The sequence below is a fragment of the Gorilla gorilla genome, chromosome 2, assembly GCF_029281585.2.
Source record: "Gorilla gorilla gorilla isolate KB3781 chromosome 2, NHGRI_mGorGor1-v2.1_pri, whole genome shotgun sequence".
In the NCBI taxonomy this organism is placed as follows: domain Eukaryota; kingdom Metazoa; phylum Chordata; class Mammalia; order Primates; family Hominidae; genus Gorilla; species Gorilla gorilla.
Window position 1 is genome coordinate 88,971,619 of NC_086017.1, and position 23,306 is coordinate 88,994,924.

Below are 23,306 nucleotides of genomic sequence, written 5' to 3' on the forward strand. Positions count from 1 at the left end.
TCAGAGCTAACAAATTTAAAGTCCTCCCCCTGTCTTTCTCCTTCTCCCTCTTCCTCTCCCTATCCTCTCTTGATTACTTTTTTATGAAACCACTGTCTGATTTTCTTTTTCTCCTTCTCCTTCTTTTTTTTTTTTTTTGACAGAGTCTCATTCTTGTTCTGTCACCCAGGCTGGAGTGCAGTGGCACGATCTCAGCTCACTGCAACCTCTGCCTCCTGGGTTCAAGCGATTCTCCTGCCTCAGCTTCCCGAGTAGCTGGGATTACAGGCATGCACCACAACACCTGGCTAACTTTTGTATTTTTAGTAGAGATGGGGTTTCACCATAGTCTCGAACTCCTGACCTCAAGGGATCCACCCACCTCTGCCTCCCAAAGTGCTGGCATTACAGGTGTGAGCTATTGCATCTGGACTCATTGTCTGATTTTCTTTCAGGCACTAAGACTGCAGTTTTGCAAAACCATTAGAAATATCAGAAGTTCTAAGGACATCATTGACTATTTAATAAAGATAATTATCTCTTATCTGGATAATGCCTATCTCTGACTAGTGCAAATTATTTTCCAATAGTTATCCAATTACACAATTATTAGGCAAGATAACATATAGCATTGCCCTCTTATAGACAAGAAAATGAAGTCACAGAGTTCCAGAGACACTATCAGGTCCTTACCTTTCAGCCCCAGAAAATCAGCTTCAAGAGTTAAGCTCAGAGTCCATTCATTCGCTAAACATTTTTGAGACTTTTTCTGTGCCAGGTACTGTTCTAGATCAGCAGTTACTAGGAGTTACAAGGTCCTTATCCTCATGGAACTGATATTCCATGAAGGAAACTCAATGGTAAGCAAAAATATCTTATTCACATGATCCCATCCCTGGTTTGTTTCATTTATTTTTTGCAAGTCATTTTCTAAAGTGGAAAGGGACTGATTAATATCTTCCCTTTCCCCAGGACCAGAGTGACTGTCCATAGAATTGTAGATTGCCACCGGACAGATTCCAGAGACTTCAGCTGAATCAGAGAAAAAGCTTTAAATGGTGTGTGTAATGCTACTCTATAGTAGTCTCCGCTTTTCTAGAAAATTGAAATGCCACTAAGGGAAGAAAGAAATGATGTGACTGGAAAGAAGAGGAAGAAGTGAGAAACTTCTCATTCCGGAGGACGTTACTCCTTCCTCAAGCCACCTCTCCAGCTCATCAACTCAAGCTGCCCGAGAAATCTGTCCCCATAGGAGGTCCTCTGGCCTCTACCCTTCCAGGAGCTTCAGTGGAGCAACAGCTCTGATTACTTGAGTTCCTCTAAGAAGGTGAACTGATTACCTGAGTTCCTCTGAGAAGGCGAAGGAGGCGATGCAAACAGTCCCTCAAAGTAGGAACTTGTGTTTTATGTGGAATGAATGAGCTATGTTTTCAAATTGGTTAATACTTGCATTTATAACAGTACTTGTTATATATGTGGTATTATTGAATTATGACCTGAACTCCTTAGGGAAGAAAAAAAAGGTGATGTCTAAATTGAGTCAATCCTGTTATCCAACAAAAGAAAAAAAAATACACATATATAAATACATATACACACATACATGTATAAGTATGTATACATACACACATTATAAAACATGATGTATAGCTCTGAGAAATGGTGCTTCTGAATAATAAAAAAGTGAATAATTAGGAAGACATTTATATCAAGCTATCTAATATACACTTAGTATTCTAAAATGTGACAGTTACATCTAAACTTGAAGCTGCAAAATAATTTCAAATTAAATATTAATCAAATGTACAATTATATCTAATCAATTTCATGCTTTGCCTTTTTAAAGAACTAAAGCAAACTGAAATATAAATTATTTATAAGAGAAATAATCTATAATAACATGGAGCTAATTATTACAGTCATTGTAGCATTTCAGGGCAAGGTTAGAGGGAGAGGGATTCCTTTGTTCATATTTTCCCCCTCTGAAATTTCATGAATAAATCATATGTTTCAACTTTATTTTTAAAAAATAAAAAATATTTGGATCTGACATTCTAAAAACACTGAAAAACAAAAAAGAGCTGTAACTGCATCTGTAACAGGCATATTAAAATATTTCTTCAGTGTGTGTGTGTGTTTGTGTATACTTTCTGTGTTCAATAAAATCCCTTTAAAACTGAACCACTCCAGTTAAATTAACTTTTTTCCTACCTCCCCTAAGTAGCACTAATCATTATAGCTTAGAAAATGGTTACTATCAGCACATCTCAGTCAAAGGAAGCAAGCTGCAATGGCAAAGGCTGTGACATTCTAGTTTCTGAATTTTGTGTCTCACTTTAAACAAAAGCAGAGTGTTCCAAAAATAATTAAATATTTAGAGTCTTAAATATTTAATATCTGTAAATTGTTTTACATTTACATGGAAATATTTATATTTAAAAATACTTAAATTAATAATTTTGATAATTTAAAAATAAAGTAGCAATTGTTTTTAAATCTATTATTTTTTTAATTTAATATTTTAAAAATCTAAATTCCAAATTATTTTCAAGGTTCTATGTTGTCATGCCTTTTAACTGATTTTCAAGCAGTACATGTTAGGTTATTAAAGTAAACATTGAGGTAAACTTTTACACTATACATTTAGCTACAATGTTAATGAATACTTTTTTCTGCTTATGTAACAATTTAGGGAAACTTGTGCTTATTTCTAGTGATGTTCATCAATGCATATTCCCCTTTAAATACCTATGTGTAATATCTGCTGTTTAGTATAGATTCTGAAACATAATTTCATTCTACTTAAGGTTCACTAAATTTTATAGTCAAATTTTATCATCTGAGCTAATGATCAGAATATGTATTAAATAATGTTGTACTTGAAGCTCTTTTGAAAAAGTTGAGCTGCATTGGACACTCACAAATATAACTTCTAATTAGTTTATTCTAGAAAAAAATTATTTGTTTCCAAACAGGAAAAAAATGAGGCATAAGGCCGAGCAGGTATAAAAATATGGATAATTTGTGCGCAATCGCTCATTTCCACTGTGGGAACAAAATGCAAATTGTACCTTACCCTTCAAATATAACGAAAAACACCTTTTCTCATTGATGTTGGTTGAAGAGAATCTTTGTATACAATCTTTTATTGACAAAAAATTAATAATAATACTTTTGTGACCTGTGCCAGGTACTACAAGGTATACACAGTGGTGAGAAGTAAGTGCCAAATACAGAAGAATGAAGATTTCCTCACAATGCAGGAGTGATGTACTATGATAAAGGGATAGGGGGTGGTCCATTTATGGTTACCTTTAACTTGTGGTGGGTGTGGGAGGAGTGGGGATAAAGAAAAAGAGCCTGGGCAGAAGTGATGGCTCTGCTGAACTCTGAAGCAAAATGTACTTTTTTTTTTGAGACGGAGTATCGCTCTGTTGCCCAGGCTGGAGTGCAACGGCGCCATCTCAGCTCACTGCAACCTCCGCCTCCCAGGTTCAAGCAACTCTCCTGCCTCAGCCTCCCCAGTAGCTGGGACTCCAGGTGCCCACCCCCACACGTGGCTAATTATAGCATTTTTAGGAGAGATGGGGTTTCATCATGTTGGCCAGGCTGGTCTCAAATTCCTGACCTCATGATCTACCCACCTCAGCCTCCCAAAGTGCTGGGATTATAGGCGTGAGCCACCACACCCAGCCAATATATACATTTTACTAGACCAAAGGGATGGGGTTGAATTCTAGGCCACAATGCCAGGGTCATATAGATCCTTGGAAGTCATTTTTAAAAATTAAGACTTTAGAAGCAATTGAGAGTCTCTGAGTGAGCATCTAGAGGGACTGATGAGATTTGTACTTGCAAAAGAGTATTATAGTTACTAAGATGAGAAATAATGGTGATTCTGATTCAAATTGCAAAGGCAATGGAGATAAGTGGGAAAATACTGAAGCTGTTCAGGAGAAAACATCAGCAAGACCTGAGGCTCAACTGCTGTGTAAAGAAAGGAGGGAAGAATCAATCTCAGGTTTCTGGTCTGGAGGGTTGGATGGATGATGGTATCATTATCATCGTTAGGAAATAATAGAGGAAAGTCAGGAATGAGAAGAAAGATGAAAAGTTGCATTGTGGACATTTGAGCTGCAGGTACCACCAGGACCTCCAAATGGAGCTGAGTGTAGAGGTTCAGGCTGGGGATGAGAGAACAGAGAGTGAATCAGGACAAAATTGGTACGTGAATGCAAGGAGGTGGGTGTGGTCATTCAGGGTAAGTCATAAAGCAAAAAACAGAGCCTATGACAAATCCTCGAGAAATGGAATATTTTAGCTATAGGCCAAGAAAGACTCAGCCAGATGAATAAGAGGAAAATCATATAAAGCCACTATACATTCTCTATATGGCCTATCTCAGGCATTAAACTTAAACCAATCTGGTTAAATGTCCTAACTTCGGTTACATGAAAGTTGGATGCAATCCTGATATAGCTGGGTGCCATGAAATTCTAGGAAAGAGAATATTTCAAAAAAGAAGGTCAACTATGTCAATTATTGACAAGAGGTAAATTATATCCATTATAAAAAGCAAAGTTTAGAAAGCTGAGATCAAGGCCATTAAGAGTAACAGGATATCAGTGAGAGAGTGGGATAAGGCCACACATGGTACTAAGCATCTCTTTGGAAAATGTCGGTAAAGCTCCATATTTGAATTGCCTATGTTTAAAATCTTGAATGGGCTCCTATTATATTCTTCAATACGGGATAGAAGAAAACATTCCTGGAAGACAAAATGGAAACAGAACAGTACATTCTATTCTTACTCTTACATTCTGCAAATAAAGGAATCACGAAGATAACCACACATCCAAACCTGAGATACCGAGGCACTTTTAAAATTGTATTTTCTTCCACAGAGTATGAAATATTACACAAAATGTCTACCCAAAACATTTTCTGGGAAAAACAAGACAGATTATTCATACAAAATGTTTTTGCAGTTCATATAAGTGTGGAAGTCACACTAATTGAGATCCCTTACTCGTGTATCATATCATTTTTGAATATTTTAGAGACTGAAGTCTTGCAGAAAAGAGGTATGTTTAAAAGTCTCTTTAAAGAAGTATTTTCCAAATTATTTTTTAACTGCCAAAATAATAATTCATTGGTATATATTTTGAGAAAGGCCACAGTGAAATATCTAAATGTTAACCAGGCCACTAACAGCAGCTTTATAAACCTTCAAAGATATATTTGTCATAAAACACAGACCATGTACTGATATATAAAGAATACATATCTTTTCACAATAATTATGTGGACTTATGTATGAGAAGATGACTAACCCAGGAGAAAGAAAGATTATTCTAAATGTAACTATACATGGAATTAGTTTTTCAGCATTTGCCTTTCTGAAATGAAGAGACACATTCTTTGGAACCATATACATGGAAGGAATCAACCGAAGAATGAGCCTAACATAGTAAACAGCAGATGTTACAACAGCTACAACTCACACATACTGCCTGCTGTCAGCCAGGCACAGTTCTGAGCACTATAGATACACCAACTATTAATCCTTCCCAAACCTCTATTAGGTAAGCATAATTCATATCCCCATTTTACAGGTAAGAGAACTGAAACACACAGAGACTAAATAATTTCAGCAAGATCACAGAGCTGTACTAAATAATCATTTATTAAATTTGTTGAAAACAAAATTTGTTTTGACTTAATGACAGAATTAATTGTCTGTAACTAAAAAGAGTATCCACAATGTCCACTACAGAAAGGAGTCACTGGATAGGGTTAAGAAAACCCATTAAACTAAAACAGAACAAAACGCCTTCTAGAACAGTTCATAAGAAATGTATTGATTAGAACTCTGAGGGAGGCTTTAAGAATTATTACCAACATGGTCCAGAAAGAACTCATTTAATGGGAGACAATGCAGTGACCTAAGTGTTAATTACTTTTTAAAAAGAAAAGAAAAAGAAAAATGTTAAGAAATTGACCTTATTGCCTACCAATGTTAGAGTCCAAACACAGAATTTTAGGGCTACTTTGCGTGATTTAAGCAAGCAGAGAGAAAAGCAAATATCCATAGATTCTCGATCCACTGGTCATATAAATATTGTTCCTCTTTCATCAGTTATTGACTCATTACTGGTTTCTTCCCAGGGGTGGTCCCAAAGGAAAATATTCTAAATCATATTTTCCAAGAATGCCTTTAAGCAAGAGTCAACGAGATTGCAACCTGTACTACACTTCCATTTGAGAACACTCTCATAAGCTATGACAAGTGCTGAATTACATAATTAAAATGCTCTAAAGGTCCTTCTACATTAAATGCTGGCTCTTAATCCATTTTTATGGTGCCTGACTGAGATAAAAATCTGATAAAAGAGTAACTTAATGTGACTAAATCTACATACAGGACAGTATTACCTGGTAAATATGTACAGAGTCGGGGAGGGGGAGAGATCGAGATATATAAATCCTTTCGTGGAGGTGGTGTCTTTGCCCATTTTCTCTTTAACTTTTTAGCTTTTATTCTGAATTTGCTCCATAATTTACTGGATAAGATTTAAAATGTTCTCATTCAGGCATACTAAATAACTTGATCATAAACTTTTATTTCTCCTGACAAATGTAAAATGTCATTTGCACCATTAAAACTTCAATTTAAACCCTGGGTTAAATACAACACAATTTAAAATGCGACTGAAGTTACAATTTTCACTTTAGAGACTAAGAGACTGAGATTAGACTTAAACATCAGATATACTGAATTAAAAATTAGGCCCCAGATAACCAGATGCACCTTTCCATTTTATTCATTTATAAAGACAGTCCTGTCATTGTGTGTATTTTATCCCCTACCAGGCAGAAAAAGAGAAAGTAAAGGTTGCTAGGTCCTGTTTTGCATATGTAAAGTGTCTCAAGCAACCTCAGGAAATTCAGGCACTGTCAACGCAGAAATTATTTCTTTTCCAGTATTATTTATTTATTTATTTATTTAGAGATGGAGTCTCGCTCTATTGCCCAGGCTGGAGCGCAGTGATGCCACCTCAGCTCACTGCAACCTCCACATCCCGGGCTCAACCAATCCTTCCACCTCAGCCTCCCGTGTAGCTGGGATTACAGGCATGCACCACCACGCCCGGCTAATTTTTGTATTTTTTTGTAGAGACAGGGTTTCACCATGTTGCCCAGGCTGGTCTCAAACTCCTGAGCCACAAGCCATCTGCCTACCTCAGCCTCCCAAACTGCTGGGATTATAGGTATGAGCCACTGTGCTTGACCGAGAAACAATTTCCTTATCAGTTAGGAAGAGCTGAATCCTCTTCATGGTCTATTAACTGATCATCAGGGTAAGAAACACAGGTTGAGATTGCACGGAAGGGTCACTACACTTAGAAAGACAGCTTTACATTTATCAGAGCCTAAAAGCAATTCATTTGGCTTCTCGTATTACTGGAAGTCAGCTAAATTCCGCAAGTAATGTTATCCCCAAAAGAGATACTTAAATATTCCAGAATGAAAGAAAACAAAACAAATAAAACCTCCTAAGGAAATAGTACCTGATGACTGTTTTCTAAATCCTGTGCTCTCAAAGTAGTGTTTGAGAGCAGGCAAACTCCCTAACTATACAAAGAAGTTGTTGGGAATTGAGTGAAAAAGGTAGATTAGACTGCTCCTTGATGTGGCATTATGATGCTTATGATGTTCATCACACAGGAAGTAAAATATTTCTGAGTTCCATGTTAGATCACTTCACTTCCAATAGGCCAGGCATGGTGCTAGGCACTTGGGATGAAAAGACAAATGCTGCATTTTAAGGCAGTGTGCTGGGAGCCATGTGAGCACAGACTGCAAGAGGCTAAACCCAGTACACTGGCCACATCATGGTTTTGGGAAAGGGGGGCCCTAAGCCTACAATAAGAGAGTGACAGGTGGACTTGGAAGAAGAGCACATTCCAGGTAAGAGAAAAACAGAAAGTATACTTTCTCTCTCGGGATGGTGATGGGATGAAGCATACCAAACTGCTATAAGCCATTTTGAGCTAACAAATCCTAATCCAAACTCCCAATTCCATTTGCAGTCATAGGCTTGACCTTGACCTTGTCATCAATTGCATCTCCTGCAAAATCTCAACTTCTACTATTTAACTCTCTAAAATTAAGCCAAATCTTTGGTCCCCAAATCTAATCCTCTCTTTTCTTTTCATCTCTATTACTACCACCAGCTTCAAACTATCAACATTTCTTGCCTGGAATACCAGAATAGCCTCCTAATTGATGTCCTCTGACTATTATGCAACTCATTCTCTACACATGTAACACTCAGGTACAACATAGGTGATGTTTTAAAATGTAAATCAGATCCTGACACCCCACCATTGCATATTGCCCAGTAATATCCACATGTAATTCAACCCTCAGCTCTGACTAAATTCCTTCCTGGTACTTGTCAAAATTAAGCATAAAGTTATTTATTTGGCTAGTTGCTTATTTTCTTTCCCCCCCCCCCCCCCCCCGGTTCCTCTCACCTCCCATTGTCCTGGAATTTCCATGAAGACAAGAATCATTTCATTTTTGGTCACCATTGACTAGCTAGAGCTAAACAAAATGCCTGTAAGAAGTTACTTTAAAAAAAAATCACTTTTCTTTTTTGGACAAACTATATTTTGGTGTTCTTCAATTTTTATTCAATTTCCGACTTTTAAAAACAACATTTTCTTTTCTTTCTTTCTTTTTTTTTTGAGACAGTTTCACTCTTGTTGCCCAGGCGGGAGTACAATGGCACGATCTCAGCTCACCGCAACCTCCGCCTCCCAGGTTCAAGCGATTCTCCTGCCTCAGCCTCAGCCTCCCGAGTAGCTGGGATTACAGGCATGCACCACTATGCCCATCTAATTTTGTATTTTCAGTGGAGACGGAGTTTCTCCATGATGGTCAGGCTGGTGTCGAAGTCTTAACCTCAAGTGATCTGCCCACCTCGGCCTCCCAAAGTGCAGGGATTACAGGCATGAGCCACCGTGCCCAGCCAAAAACAACATTTTCAATGTCCGTATTGTGTAACAAAACAACAGAAGAACTTTTATCCACCAAGGGTATTTAACCATGTTTTATTCTAACCTGACAAATCTATGGTACAGCAAGTATAGATTTTAAAAGGTTTAAATTGTCCAGGTACAGTGGCTTATGCCTATAATCACAGCACTTTGGGAGGCCAAGGAAGGGAGATCATTTGAGACCAGGAGTTTGAGACCAGCCTGGGCAATACAGAGAGATCCTGTCTCCACAAAAAGTAAAAACAAAACAAAACAAATAGCCTGGTGTAGTGGCACACACTTTAGTCCCAGCTACTCAGAAGTCTGAGTTAGGAGGATTGCTTGAGCCCCGGAAGTTGAGTCTACAGTGAGGGTGACTGTGCCACTGCACACCATCCTGGGTGACAGAGTGAGACCCTGTCTCAAAAATAAAAAAAAGTTTAAACTGGTAAGTACTGAGCGCTTCAGTTAAACTCTACGGTATTAATTAAAATTAATTATACTAAGGTTTAAATTAAACTTGTGAACCAAAACCTTTAAATACAAATGATTCTCAAGTTAGTCTATGAATATGAGAAAGATTTCTAGCATTTAAATAATAAGCAAATTAGGAGGATTAAAAAGAGTGATCTGATGATAAGGCTTCAGAGATAACCAGATGCACCTTCTCATTTTATTAGTTTTTAAAGACAGTACTGTTGATACAAGGAGACACTGCCAAGAATTTCCCATAAATAACCAAATACTGAATTGATATTCTGGATGTCTCAAGAGGCTTTATATCTAAGTATCAACTAGTGTTGAAATACTCATCTTAGCACTTTTCAGCATGTATGAATATCAGCTACTTTTCAAGAAAGTAAAAGGAGTAGCTCATGAGACTGGTAATAAAATACATCACCCTTAACCCCAAGATTACCAGATTGAATCTGTTCCAGGATAGTGTATCTAGTAATACTGAACACAGTTATATTGACAGCAGCTGTTTTGTAGCATCCAATCTAGAGAGTCAAACTTTTCCATTTAGTCTTTATGACATAGCTGACTATGTATTCCAACATACCTAATGCCTTTTTTGGCCACCTAAGAAAAGAGTAAATATTATTGAACAGTAAATAGCTTTCCATAGAAAATAAGAAAATACATATGAAATACCTGCTTATAGGATCGTTCTGTACATAATGTGCAGGAAAAAAAGACTAGACGGATACACACCCAAAGTTCAATAGTAGTTATCTCTGGATAGCGGGATTGCAAATGCATGTATGTATTTTAAAAGTGTTCTATAATTAGCATATATTACTTCTGCAATCAGAATGTAAAATATAATTTTAGAATTTTTTTATAAAAATGATTTTTGTAAGCTTATAAATCATCTTAGTTGACCTGTGATGGATAATAAAAAAGGAAATTGTGTAAAGTACTCCCACTCTAAGATCTTTCTAGAAAGTTGCTAAGGATTAATACACACTTCTGTGAGATTAAGCAGAAAAAGAAGAAGCTAACTAAACAGATATGTGAGCCTATAATCTGTTTAACTAAGCATAGTTTTAAGATAGACTATAACCTGAGGTTATTTATTGCTAGAAGGAATATTACATTCTCTGACACAGCCATGTTCTCTAACACTCATACTGAAATGGTCAGCAAACTGTCCTTTTCTGCTGAAATGCCCATTGAAACTCAAATCTTCTCTTTCTGCCCATTAGCCCTGAAATCTCTCATATGGCTTATGAAATATAAGTTTCTATTTTGATATTTCATATTAACTACTCTTTGGAAAGCAAAATCTAAAAACATAAAGAGAATTTTATGTGCTTTCAAAAGAAAATGACAAGTGTCTTTTCTCTTAATGTATATCCAAATACTTCTGCTTTTTTCCCATCAAATACAGAATACATGCTATATTTACTTCAAGAGATAATGTGCCTATACCTCACTTATGAAACAATTTAAACCTGATATTTGGATGCAACAGGTGGACTGATGGACTCACTACTTACTGACATCATTGAGATGTCATTATTTTCTGATTTTTATTTTTTGGTCATTAAAGATGATAAAATAACTACTAATAAAAATCCAAATATATTGTTATGCAAGGCAATGACAGAAGAACATATTCTGAGTGATAGCAAAAAAGTCTTCAATAAACATAATCATGTCATGGAACTTAGCAATATGGCTTCTTTACTTAAGTGGACAAATATAAATTGAAAAAGAAAATTTGAATATGAAAGTTAAAAAAATAAATTTGTTCCTGAAACAAAACTGAGTGGACTCAAGATTATTTGCATGTCCTGCATCACCAATGAGGATCCAAAGCGTCAACTTCCCACATGATCAATTTCAAGATGGAATTTAGTATTTCCAGTATATTGTTTACTTAATCAGAAATTAATTTAAATAAATTTAATTAATGAAGCATTTTATTTAAATTTAAGTATCTTAGCAAATATATCTTCAAATTCAAAATAAAGTAAGAACTGATCTCATTTTTGAAATCAGAACTGTCCAAGTCCCCTTTAGATAAGAGGGTTTGTTTAAATAATCTTTCAGTTCTCCAGTGTCTAACCATAATGGAAGTAAAGAGAAAAAGGTAGTGAAAGCAATAGCAACAACAATTGAGACTTATGAATTATAACCATGTGCTAGTAACTGTGTTATATATTTTACATGCATTATTTCATTTAATCATGAATCATTTTTGGAATGAAGAGCCAGTACATTTTAGAGTATACGTGTACAAAAGAGTAAAATGGTGTTTAAAAATTGAAACTAAACCACCCTTTAACAGTATTCTTTGAATACTGAAAATAAAAATAAGATATATAAAAATGTTTTAGAATCTGATCAAAGCATTTTTAAATGGTACTTTTTTTAAAAGACAAAAGTAGAGGAAACAAGGAATATTTTAAAAGATGCAATATAAAGTTAGTTCAATTTCAAACATAAAAAGTCTGTCCAGTAAAGATATATACATATACGCATGTATTTTCACATACATATATTTATATATGGCTTTTCCGCCCTCACCAAAGACCATCTACTTCTGTGAAGGAGTTAGTTCTAAGCTACGGTGCTGATATCTCAGAACTCAGGGATTCTCATCTATTCTAAGCTCAAAATGGGGGGGACCCAATTTCCAGTCTTCATTCTATCACTGATCTGCTCTTTTATATCGAACAAATCTTTCCTTCTCTGAATCTTTCTGATGATACACACACCAATCAATCAAACAATATTTTATAATAACATATTCTATTTCCACTCCACTTCATCTCATCTGAATCATTTTACCCCTAGGAGTAATCCTTCCATCTTCCATGGACTAGATTTTGGAAATACATTCTATCGTACCTAGGTAAACACGTGGCTACTCAGCATACATGGTCAGTTCATGTTCTCATTTTACCCACATGAGGAAAACTGTATAATTTGAATTCTAAGTCACTTTAAGAAGCGTAAGTTACTAATAATAACAATGAAAGAACATAATATATTGAAAGCAGCGAGAAAATATTCCTTCAAAATGCATACACTTTAGTTCAAAGCAATTACTATTAAAAAGCACTCCAGTTAGTAAAATCTACAAAAGACATAATCTTTAATTAATTAGCAAAATACATATACACTTTTAGGAAAAATAGTTCTTCTATGGTTTTGCTGCTAAGATAGCCAGCAGATGTCTGCCTAGTCTGGAGGGAATTTTTCTTCCTCAGGAGAAAACAGCTTAAATGGAAACAAATAGCCATATGCTGACTGTATACTGCTTAGCAGATGATGTAGAGAGCCATGTTCTACAATGGAAAACATGAGGGTCAAGGTTCAAATTAACTTTCTTTAAACTTCAGTGTAATTATCCAAGATCAAATTACGTATTAAATATAAGTTGTGTCAAAGATCTGTGTTATCAATTTGTGACAGGCATAACATGGAGTTCTAAGTTTAATCATTGGTGATATTGGTTACAGGAGAATAAACTCACAAAATATTTTCCTAATAAACTTTTAAATAGAGCTAATCCAAAACAAGCAAGAAAATACAACTTGTAAGACCTTCTTAGAAAGTTGGGTTTGAAACTGAATTAGACAAATAGTGAGTTTTTATGTCTTAAAAACAGCAAAGTATTCTAAATTAAATAATTTCATATTATCAAGACATGATTATTGGTTTGCAAAGAAAAATAATCAATGAAAAATAAATTTTAAAATCACATTTGTGCATAAAAATTGTTTTCTTTTATAAAATCAAACTTCAAATAATTACAAGTAAAAATGTTAGAGATAAAAACTACTATACATTTCTTAGCATTCCAATTTTTTGACTTTATAATTGTGTGAGATAACTTTAACTGCATCAATACTGTTTTTGAGAAAAAGGTTTACAGTTTTTAACTACACAGCAAAGAACAGCAGCAAAACATTAACCAATATCTGCACTGAGGTCTACCCTTGTTATAACTGGGATATAAATGAAAATAAAAATAAATAATCCCCCAAATAACTGATAAATAGAATAACTTTGGTGCATTACTTCAACTTAAATAAATATTTAAGGCACAATAGACAAAAATATTATTTCTATAAAGAAATAAAAGTTTTAAATGGCATTCTATATTAATTTTTTTTCAATGTTTGAGAGGTTGACAATTGTTAGGAACCAAGAAATACAGTTGTTGTTACACCTGTAAAACTTGGTTTAAAGGCAAATAAAACACATGAAAATGTTTTGAAAGCATTACCAACAACTGCGCTATGAAACCTGTGTTGCCTCAAGACACTTTTCGTTAATGTTTTTACTTGGGGGTGATAGTTTAATATCATAACTTGATAGTAATATCATAACTTTTGAAATATGACTTTATCAAAACATGCAGTTGGTCCTCTATATTCATGGGCTCTGCAACTGTGGAATCAACCAATCACAGATGGAAAATATTAGGGGGAAAAAATGATAGTATCTATACTGAATATGTATGGTCTTTTTTTCCCTTGCGATTATCCCCTAGACAATACGGTATAGCAACAATTACTATATGAGCTATTGTACATAATCTAGACATATTTGTAAGTATATGGGGGAGGGTGTGCATAGGTTATGTGTAAATACTACATCATATATAAGGAACTTGAGCATCCATGGGTATTTGTATATACAGCAGTCCTGTAACCAATCGCCCATGAATCCTGAGGGAGGACTATACATTCTTTTATAAATAGGTCGAACATTTAAACTTATTTTGCATGGGCTACATTCAAGCTGGCCTTAAAAAATAAAAAAAAAGCAAACTAGCCTTCTGTTATGATGACAGCTGTCATTCACCTCACTAATTTAGTTCTGAGACCTTTACTGAGAATCAAGACAATAAGAGTAAGGTCATAAGTTCATTGTTAGTTAACTGTGAATAGGCAAATATAAACTGGATTGCAGAACTTCAAAGAAATATTTTAAAAATGAATAGCTAGTTTTAACATAGTTTAAAATGTTACTTTAATTTTTATTGTATCTAATTATATTTTACGCTCATATCAGAAATTTTTGGCATTCTGTCTTAAGTAATATGAGGCTCTGGGAGAGTGATCAAGTCATTTACATTCTCTAGGGCTGATTTCACGTTAATAATATGATTGAGTTGGAATAATCTGTCTCTAAATCCCTTTCTACATTTATAATTTTATAATTATATCAATGTATAATTTTATGCTTATTTAAGTTATAGTTGAATTTTGAAGACTATGAAAACTAATTATATAATTAAAATTTTGAACATATATTAACATATCAATTATCTTGGAAAAACATCATATATAAATATATACATGGTTATGTATATAGTTTTATAGAGAATTATATATAAAGTGAATTTTATCTAAATTTCATTTGTCTCTCCAATCCCTATGCAATTCTCAATTTTTGTCATATTATATACAGCAGGATCCTTTCAAGGGGATGAATCATTTTGGCTACTCCTTGAATGTAGATAGAAAATAAAAGAAGCCCAATTCTCATTCAACTGCAATACAAATCTAGCCTATAGATACAATAGTTTAATGGTTAGTCAATAAATCCTTCTGGAGGGTAATTTCAAATGAGCTGTATTTGGTGCTAGTGTAAATAAACTGAACCATCAACTACTTGAGGATAACATACACCTGTTTTCTTCCAAAGGCACCCCACAGTAGCCAAGCAAATAAAATATAAGGCATATATGTATACTTTTTTGATATAGCTTTAATAGAAATATATTTCTAAGAATTAGAAATGGTTTAAAACCCTAACTTAAACTGCCAGTTGAAGGTATTTTTCTTAATGAAGACAAATTTTTAAATCCCACACTATCTTATTTATAGACAAATTCTCATATGTAGCTATGGATGAGAGAGAGAGAGAGAGAGAGAGACAGAGTGTGTGTGTGTGTGTGTGTGTGTGTGTGTGTGTGTGTGTGTATTTTTTGGCTATTCACAGGCATGATCCCACTACTGATCAGCATGGGAGTTTTGATCTGCTGCATTTCTGACCTGATCCTGTTCACTCCTCTTTAGGCCAACCTGGTGGTTCCCCATTCTCAGGAGGTCACCGTACTGACACCAAACTTAGTTTGGACACCAAATGGGCATGGTGCAGTACAGCCCAGAACCCCTGGGCTCAAGCAATTCTCTTGCCTCAGTGTCTCAAGTAGCTGAACTATAGGCAGCACATGGTTCCCTATTCAATATCTTTAAAAGTAACAAAGGAGGGGATAGAACAATTTTAATAAAACTTTCCAACAGAAAATCACTCCCAATCAAAAGTCAAATCATTAACCAACTGTGTGTAAATCCCAATTTAGCTAGAATAACAAGTTAGGATGAGAAATACAGAAAACCGAAATAGTAGATTGTATTCACATACAAAGCTAGAGATTATCCTCAGGTAAGGCCTGAGATACAAATTCGACTTTTCATTGCCATGATCAAACAAATGACGCCACTCTGCCACTCCCCCTGCCAAACACAGAGCGCCCAGTTTACTTACTGGCTACTTCCAGCGATGCATTGTGGCTCACAGCCTCTCCAAGGTAATTCCTTGCTACACAGACATAGATTCCTTCATCAGGTCTACTTTTCCGTCCATGTACTATACGTAAGAAAAATAAAGATCCACTCGGCAGCAACATTCGGTGTGAGCGAGGGTCATCTTTGTCTGTCTCCACTCTCTCTCCCCCTTTGTACCATTCAATAGTGGGTGTGGGGCGGCCCTCAGCTTTGCAGTTCAAAGTTGCAGGTTCTCCTTTTGAGACAATCAGGTCTGAAGGGTGTTCAACAATGCGAGGTGGAAAATCTTCCTGACGAAGACGGGAGCCTGCAGAAGAATTCACAAAATATCTTCATATATCACTTGAAAACAGTTAATCGCTTATTTTTAAAGCATTGGCTTAACCATTACTATTTAAACACTGCATAACATTGGCCTAGCCTTCCTACCCTATTTACTAACAATCTTTCTGGTGTCCGCCTTGACTACACCTTCCAATTCTTGAATCCTTTTGAGTCTCCACTCAGAAACTTCTCTCGCTTACACATTGCCTGTGCAAATCCTGTCCTCAAATACCTCATCCCCAGGTCCTTTCAGAACCCATTACATTGTGTGTTTATACCATGCATGTGTCCATTTCTGCAGAGGAATGTGTTTATTACAAATAATGGCACGGTTCCCTGGAACCTCCTTTTTAACGAACATCAGTCAACACCAACAAAACATATGCGGCCCGGCGCGGGGGCTCACGCCTGTAATCCCAGCACTTTGGGGGGCCGAGGCGGGCGGATCACGAGGTCAGGAGATCGAGACCATCCTGGCTAACAAGGTGAAACCCCGTCTCTACTAAAAAAAAAAAAAAAAAAAAAAAAAATTAGCCGGGCGTGGTGGCGGACACCTGAAGTCCCAGCTACTCGGGAGGCTGAGGCAGGAGAATGGCGTGAACCCGGGAGGCGGAGCTTGCAGTGAGCCGAGATCGCGCCACTGCACTCCAGCCTGGGCGACAGAGAGAGACTCAGTCTCAAAAAAAACAAAGAAAGGTTTTTGTTTTGTTTTGTTTTGTTTTTAAGTCTAGAGAGATGATGTACAGGAAGTAATGACCAATTACAGAATCTGGATGTCACCCAGGCGCCACTAAAGTGCAGTGTTGCTGAGAGTTCACTCTGTCCCTGATTTGCAGTCCCCTATAGTGAAACCACAACCAGTATGGCTTTGGGAATGGAACTCAGGACTAAGTTTTTACCATGATGTTTGTACACAACAATTCAGTAAATGTCTCAGCAATAAAAATGTTTTCCATATTATTAAACGCTAAATTTCTCAAAAGGCTCTATGGAATATTCTTTCTTCAGATTGTTACTAGGCATTGCTTCAAGGAAGAGTTGCAGTTCTCTGGGTGATTAGTCTGCTAATGCATACTATGATGTACAAGAAGAGGGGTATAATATGTAGCATTTCCCAACTTATTTGGCCACTGAACTCTTTTTTATTTTTATTTTTTGCAGAATATCCCACTGAACTTTGCTTCTAAGAAACATATTTCAAGAGAAAATATACACTATCAAGCATTTAATAATTTGAGGAGAATGAATAGGATCAGCAAAAAACCTATTACTTGACTATTAAGCCAATACCCTTGGAGGTTATAACAAAATATAGAAATCTCACATTTCTCATAATGTATAACCTTCAGGAAAAAGATCTTCCAATTTCGGAGTGATGATTTATGAGTGATTGGTTAACTTTAATAATAAAAACCATAAATGGTAATCATCATCTTTATTAAAAAAGTATAATGAATTATTATTTGTTATAAAGTCTAAGCAGGAAGAAAAGGAATAGAAAAGAAAACCACTACTAATTATCCACCATCTTCTTTATTACAACAACATCTTTATGAAGTGTGGGTTGTTATATCTGTGTCCATATGGGGGAACTGAGACTCTCAGCTGTCATTCAGCTGTGAAGTGGCAGTGTTGGAATTCAATCCTAGTCAGATTCAAAGTCCTTGCTCTTTCCAACTATTCCATAAATACTGCTATGGTTAATTAGTTAAAATCCATAGAGAAACATGCTTTGTTCACACTTGCTTTCAACACTGGAGGTGTTCACTTTGCACTTTGATTGCTTACTTTTAAAATATAGATGATAAAGACACCAAGAGCTCTCCTGCTCTCTTTTTCTCTCTCTGCCATGTGAGGACACAAAAGGCGGCCATCTATAAGCCAGAAAGTGAGCCCTCATCAGAAACCAGCCATGCCTGCACCCTGATCTCAGATTTCAGCCTCCAGAACAGATTAAAGAGTTCTTTGGGGACAGAAGAAAATAAATGTGGAGGGAGGAGCCAAGATGGCCGAATAGGAACAGCTCCGGTCTACAGCTCCCAGGGGGAGGGACGCAGAACACCGGTGATTTCTGCATTTCCAATGGAGGTACCGGGTTCATCTCACTGGGGAGTGCCAGACAGTAGATGCAGGACAGTGGGTGCAGCGCACCGTGTGTGAGTCAAACCAGGGAGAGGCATCGCCTCACCCGGGAAGCGCAAGGGGTCAGGGAATTCCCATTCCTAGTCAAAGAAAGGGGTGACAGATGGCACCTGGAAAATCAGGTCACTCCCATGCTAATACTGCGCTTTTCCAACGGACTTAAAAAACGGCACACCAGGAGATTATATCCCGCACATGGCTCACAGGGTCCTACACCCAGGGAGTCTCGCTCATTGCTAGCACAGCAGTCCCAGATTAAACTGCAAGGCGGCAGTGAGGCTTGGGGAGGGGTGCCCACCATTGCTGAGTTAGTTGTTTGATTAGGTAGACAAAGCTACCAGGAAGCTCGAACTGGGTGGAGCCCACCACAGCTCAAGGAGGCCTGCCTGCCTCCGTAGGCTCCACCTCTTGGGTCAGGGCACAGACAAACAAAAAGACAGCAGTAACCTCTGCAGATTTAAATATCCCTCTCTGACAGCTTTGAAGAGAGTAGTGGTTCTCCCAGCATGCAGCTTGAGATCTGAGAATGGGCAGACTGCCTCCTCAAGTGGGTCCCTGACCCCCGAGTAGCCTAACTGGGAGGCACCCCCCAGTAGGGGCGGACTGACACCTCACACGGCCGGGTACTCCTCTGAGACAAAACTTCCAGAGGAACGATCAGACAGCAGCATTTGCAGTTCACCAATATATGCTGTTCCGCAGCCACCGCTGCTGACACCCAGGCAAACAGGGTCTGGAGTGGACCTCTGGCAAACTCCAACAGACCTGCAGCTGAGGGTCCAGTCTGTTAGAAGGAAAACTAATAAACAGAAAGGACATCCACACCAAAAACCCATCTGTACGTCACCATCATCAAAGACCAAAGGTAGATAAAACCACAAAGATGGGAAAAAAACAGGGCAGAACAACTGGAAACTCTAAAAATCAGAGCGCCTCTTCTCCTCCAAAGGAACGCAGCTCCTCACCAGCAACGGAACAAAACTGGATGGAGAATGACTTTGACAAATTGAGAGAAGAAGGCTTCAGACGATCAAACTACTCTGAGCTACAGGAGAAAATTCGAACCCATGGCAAAGAAGTTAAAAGCTTTGAAAAAATATTAGACGAACACATAACTAGAATAACCAATACAGAGAAGTCCTTAAAGGACCTGATGGAGCTGAAAACCAAGGCACGAGAGCTATGTGACAACTGCAGAAGCCTCCATAGCCGATGCAATCAACTGGAAGAAAGGGTATCAGTGATGGAAGGCGAAACAAATGAAATGAAGCGAGAAGAGAAGTTTAGAGAAAAAAAATAAAAAGAAATGAACAAAGCCTCCAAGAAATATGGGACTATGTGAAAAGACCAAATCTATTTCTGATTGGTGTACCTGAAAGTGATGGGGAGAATGGAACCAAGTTGGAAAACACTGCAGGATATTATCCAGAAGGACTTCCCCAATCAAGCAAGGCAGGCCAACATTCAAATTCAGGAAATACAGAGAACGCCACAAAGATACTCCTCGAGAAGAGCAACTCCAAGACACATAATTGTCAGATTCACCAAAGTTGAAATGAAGGAAAAAATGTTAAGGGCAGCCAGGGAGAAAGGTCGGGTTACCCACAAAGGGAAGCCCATCAGACTAACAGCTAATCTCTTGGCAGAAACTCTACAAGCTAGAGGAGAGTGGGGACCAATATTCAACATTCTTAAAGAAAAGAATTTTCAACCCAGAATTTCATATCCAGCCAAACTAAGCTTCATAAGTGAAGGAGAAATAAAATACTTTACAGGCAAGCAAATGCTGAGAGATTTTGTCACCACCAGGCCTGCCCTAAAAGAGCTCCTGAAGGAAGCACTAAATGTGGAAAGGAACAACTGGTAACAGCCACTGCAAAAACATGCCAAATTGTAAAGACCATCAAGGCTATGAAGAAACTGCATCAACTAACGAGCAAAATAACCAGCCAACATCATAATGACAGGATCAAATTCGCACATAACAATATTAACTTTAAATGTAAATGGGCTAAATGCTCCAATTAAAAGACACAGACTGGCAAATTGGATAAAGAGTCAAGACCCATCAGTGTGCTGTATTCAGGAGACCCATCTCACGTGCAGAGACACACATAGGCTCAAAATAAAGGGATGGAGGAAGATCTACCAAGCAAATGGAAAACAAAAAAGGCAGGGTTTGCAATCCTCGTCTCTGATAAAACAGACTTTAAACCAACAAAGATCAAAAGAGACAAAGAAGGCTATTACATAATGGTAAAGGGATCAATTCAACAAGAAGAGCTAACTATCCTAAATATATATGCACCCAATACAGGAGCACCCAGATTCATAAAGCAAGACCTTAGTGACCTACAAAGAGACTTAGACTCCCACACAATAATAATGGGAGATTTTAACACCCCACTATCAACATTAGACAGATCAACGAGACAGAAAGTTAACCAGGATACCCAGGAACTGAACTCAGCTCTGCACCAAGCAGATCTAATAGACATCTACGGAACTCTCCACCCCAAATCAACAGAATACACATTCTTTTCAGCACCACACCACACCTACTCCAAAATTGACCACATTCTTGGAAGTAAAGCACTCCTCAGCAAATGTAAAAGAACAGAAATTATAACAAACTGTCTCTCAGACCACAGTGCAATCAAACTAGAACTCAGGATTAAGAAACTCACTCAAAACCGCTCAACTACATGGAAACTGAAATACCTGCTCCTGAATGACTACTGGGTAAACAATGAAACGAAGGCAGAAATAAAGATGTTCTTTGAAACCAACGAGAACAAAGTCACAACATACCAGAATCTCTGGGACACATTCAAAGCAGTGTGTAGAGGGAAATTTATAGCACTAAATGCCCACAAGAGAAAGAAGGAAAGATCCAAAATTGACACCCTAACATCACAATTAAAAGAACTAGAAAAGCAAGAGTAAACACATTCAAAAGCTAGCAGAAGGCAAGAAATAACTAAGAACAGAGCAGAACTGAAGGAAATAGAGACACAAAAAACCCTTCAAAAAATTAATGAATCCAGGAGCTGGTTTTTTGAAAAGATCAACAAAATTGATAGACCGCTAGCAAGACTAATAAAGAAGAGAGAAGAATCAAATAGACGCAATAAAAAATGATAAAGGGGATATCACCACCAATCCCACAGAAACACAAACTACCATCAGAGAATACTATAAACACCTCTACACAAATAAACTAGAAAATCTAGAAGAAATGGATAAATTCCTCAACACATACATCCTCCCAAGACTAAACCAGGAAGAAGTTGAATCTCTGAATAGACCAATAACAGGCTCTGAAATTGAGGCAATAATCAATAGCTTACCAACCAAAAAAAGTCCAGGACCAGATGGATTCACAGTCGACTTCTACCAGAAGTACAAAGAGGAGCTGTTACCATTCCTTCTTAAACTATTCCGATCAACAGAAAAAGAGGGAATCCTCCCTATCTCATTTTATGAGGCCAGCATCATCCTGATACCAAAGCATGGCAGAGACACAACCAAAAAAGAGAATTTTAGACCAACATCCTTGATGAACATTGATGCAAAAATCCTCAATAAAATACTGGCAAACCGAATCCAGCAGCAAATCAAAAAGCTTATCCACCATGATCAAGTGGGCTTCATCCCTGGGATGCAAGGCTGGTTCAACATATGCAAATCAATAAACGTAATCCAGCATATAAACAGAACCAAAGACAAAAACCACATGATTATCTCAAAAGATGCAGAAAAGGCCTTTGACAAAATCCAACAACCCTTCATGCTAAAAGCTCTCAATAAAGTAGGTATTGATGGGACAAATCTCAAAATAATAAGAGCTATCTATAACAAACCCACAGCCAACATCATACTGAATGGGCAAAAACTGGAAGCGTTCTCTTTGAAAACAGGCACAAGACAGGGATGCCCTCTCTCACCACTCCTATTCAACATAGTGTTGGAAGTTCTGGCCAGGGCAATCAGGCAGGAGAAGGAAAAAAGGGTATTCAATTAGGAAAAGAGGAAGTCATACTGTCCCTCTTTGCAGATGACATGATTGTATATCTAGAAAACCCCATTGTCTCAGCCCAAAATCTCAAGCTGATAAGCAACTTCAGCAAAGTCTCAGGATACAAAATCAATGTACAAAAATCACAAGCATTCTTATACGCCAATAACAGACAAATCATGAGTGAACTCCCATTCACAATTGCTTCAAAGGATAAAATACCTAGGAATCCAACTTACAAGGTATGTGAAGGACCTCTTCAAGGAGAACTACAAACCACTGCTCAAGGAAATAAAACAGGATACAAACAAATGGAAGAACATTCCATGCTCATGGGTAGGAAGAATCAATATCGTGAAAATGGCCATACTGCCCAAGGTAATTTATAGATTCAATGCCATCCCCATCAAGCTACCAATGACTTTCTTCACAGAATTGGAAAAAACTACTTTAAAGTTCATATGGAACCAAAAAAGAGACCGCATTGCCAAGTCAATCCTAATCCAAAAGAACAAAGCTGGAGGCATCACGCTACCTGACTTCAAATTATACTGCAAGGCTACAGTAACCAAAACAGCATGGTACTAGTACCAAAACAGAGATATAGATCAATGGAACAGAACAGAGCCCTCAGAAATAATGCCGCATATCTACAACTATCCAATCTTTGACAACCCTGAGAAAAACAAGCAATGGGGAAAGGATTCCCTATTTAATAAATGGTGCTGGGAAAACTGGCTAGTCATATGTAGAAAGCTGAAA

At 37.2% G+C, this 23,306-nt stretch overlaps 1 protein-coding gene across 6 annotated transcripts in view; it reads right to left on the reverse strand.

Annotated features, from left to right (window-relative positions):
- The window catches only part of ROBO1 (roundabout guidance receptor 1), an 813,755-nt gene that overhangs the window by 330,556 nt on the left and 459,893 nt on the right, over positions 1-23,306 (reverse strand). For all 6 annotated transcript variants that reach the window (XM_063703935.1, XM_063703932.1, XM_063703934.1 and 3 more), the window contains exon 2: positions 16,041-16,367. In XM_063703935.1, coding sequence (XP_063560005.1) covers positions 16,041-16,367 — 327 coding nt within the window. The remainder of the gene's footprint in view (positions 1-16,040; positions 16,368-23,306) is intronic.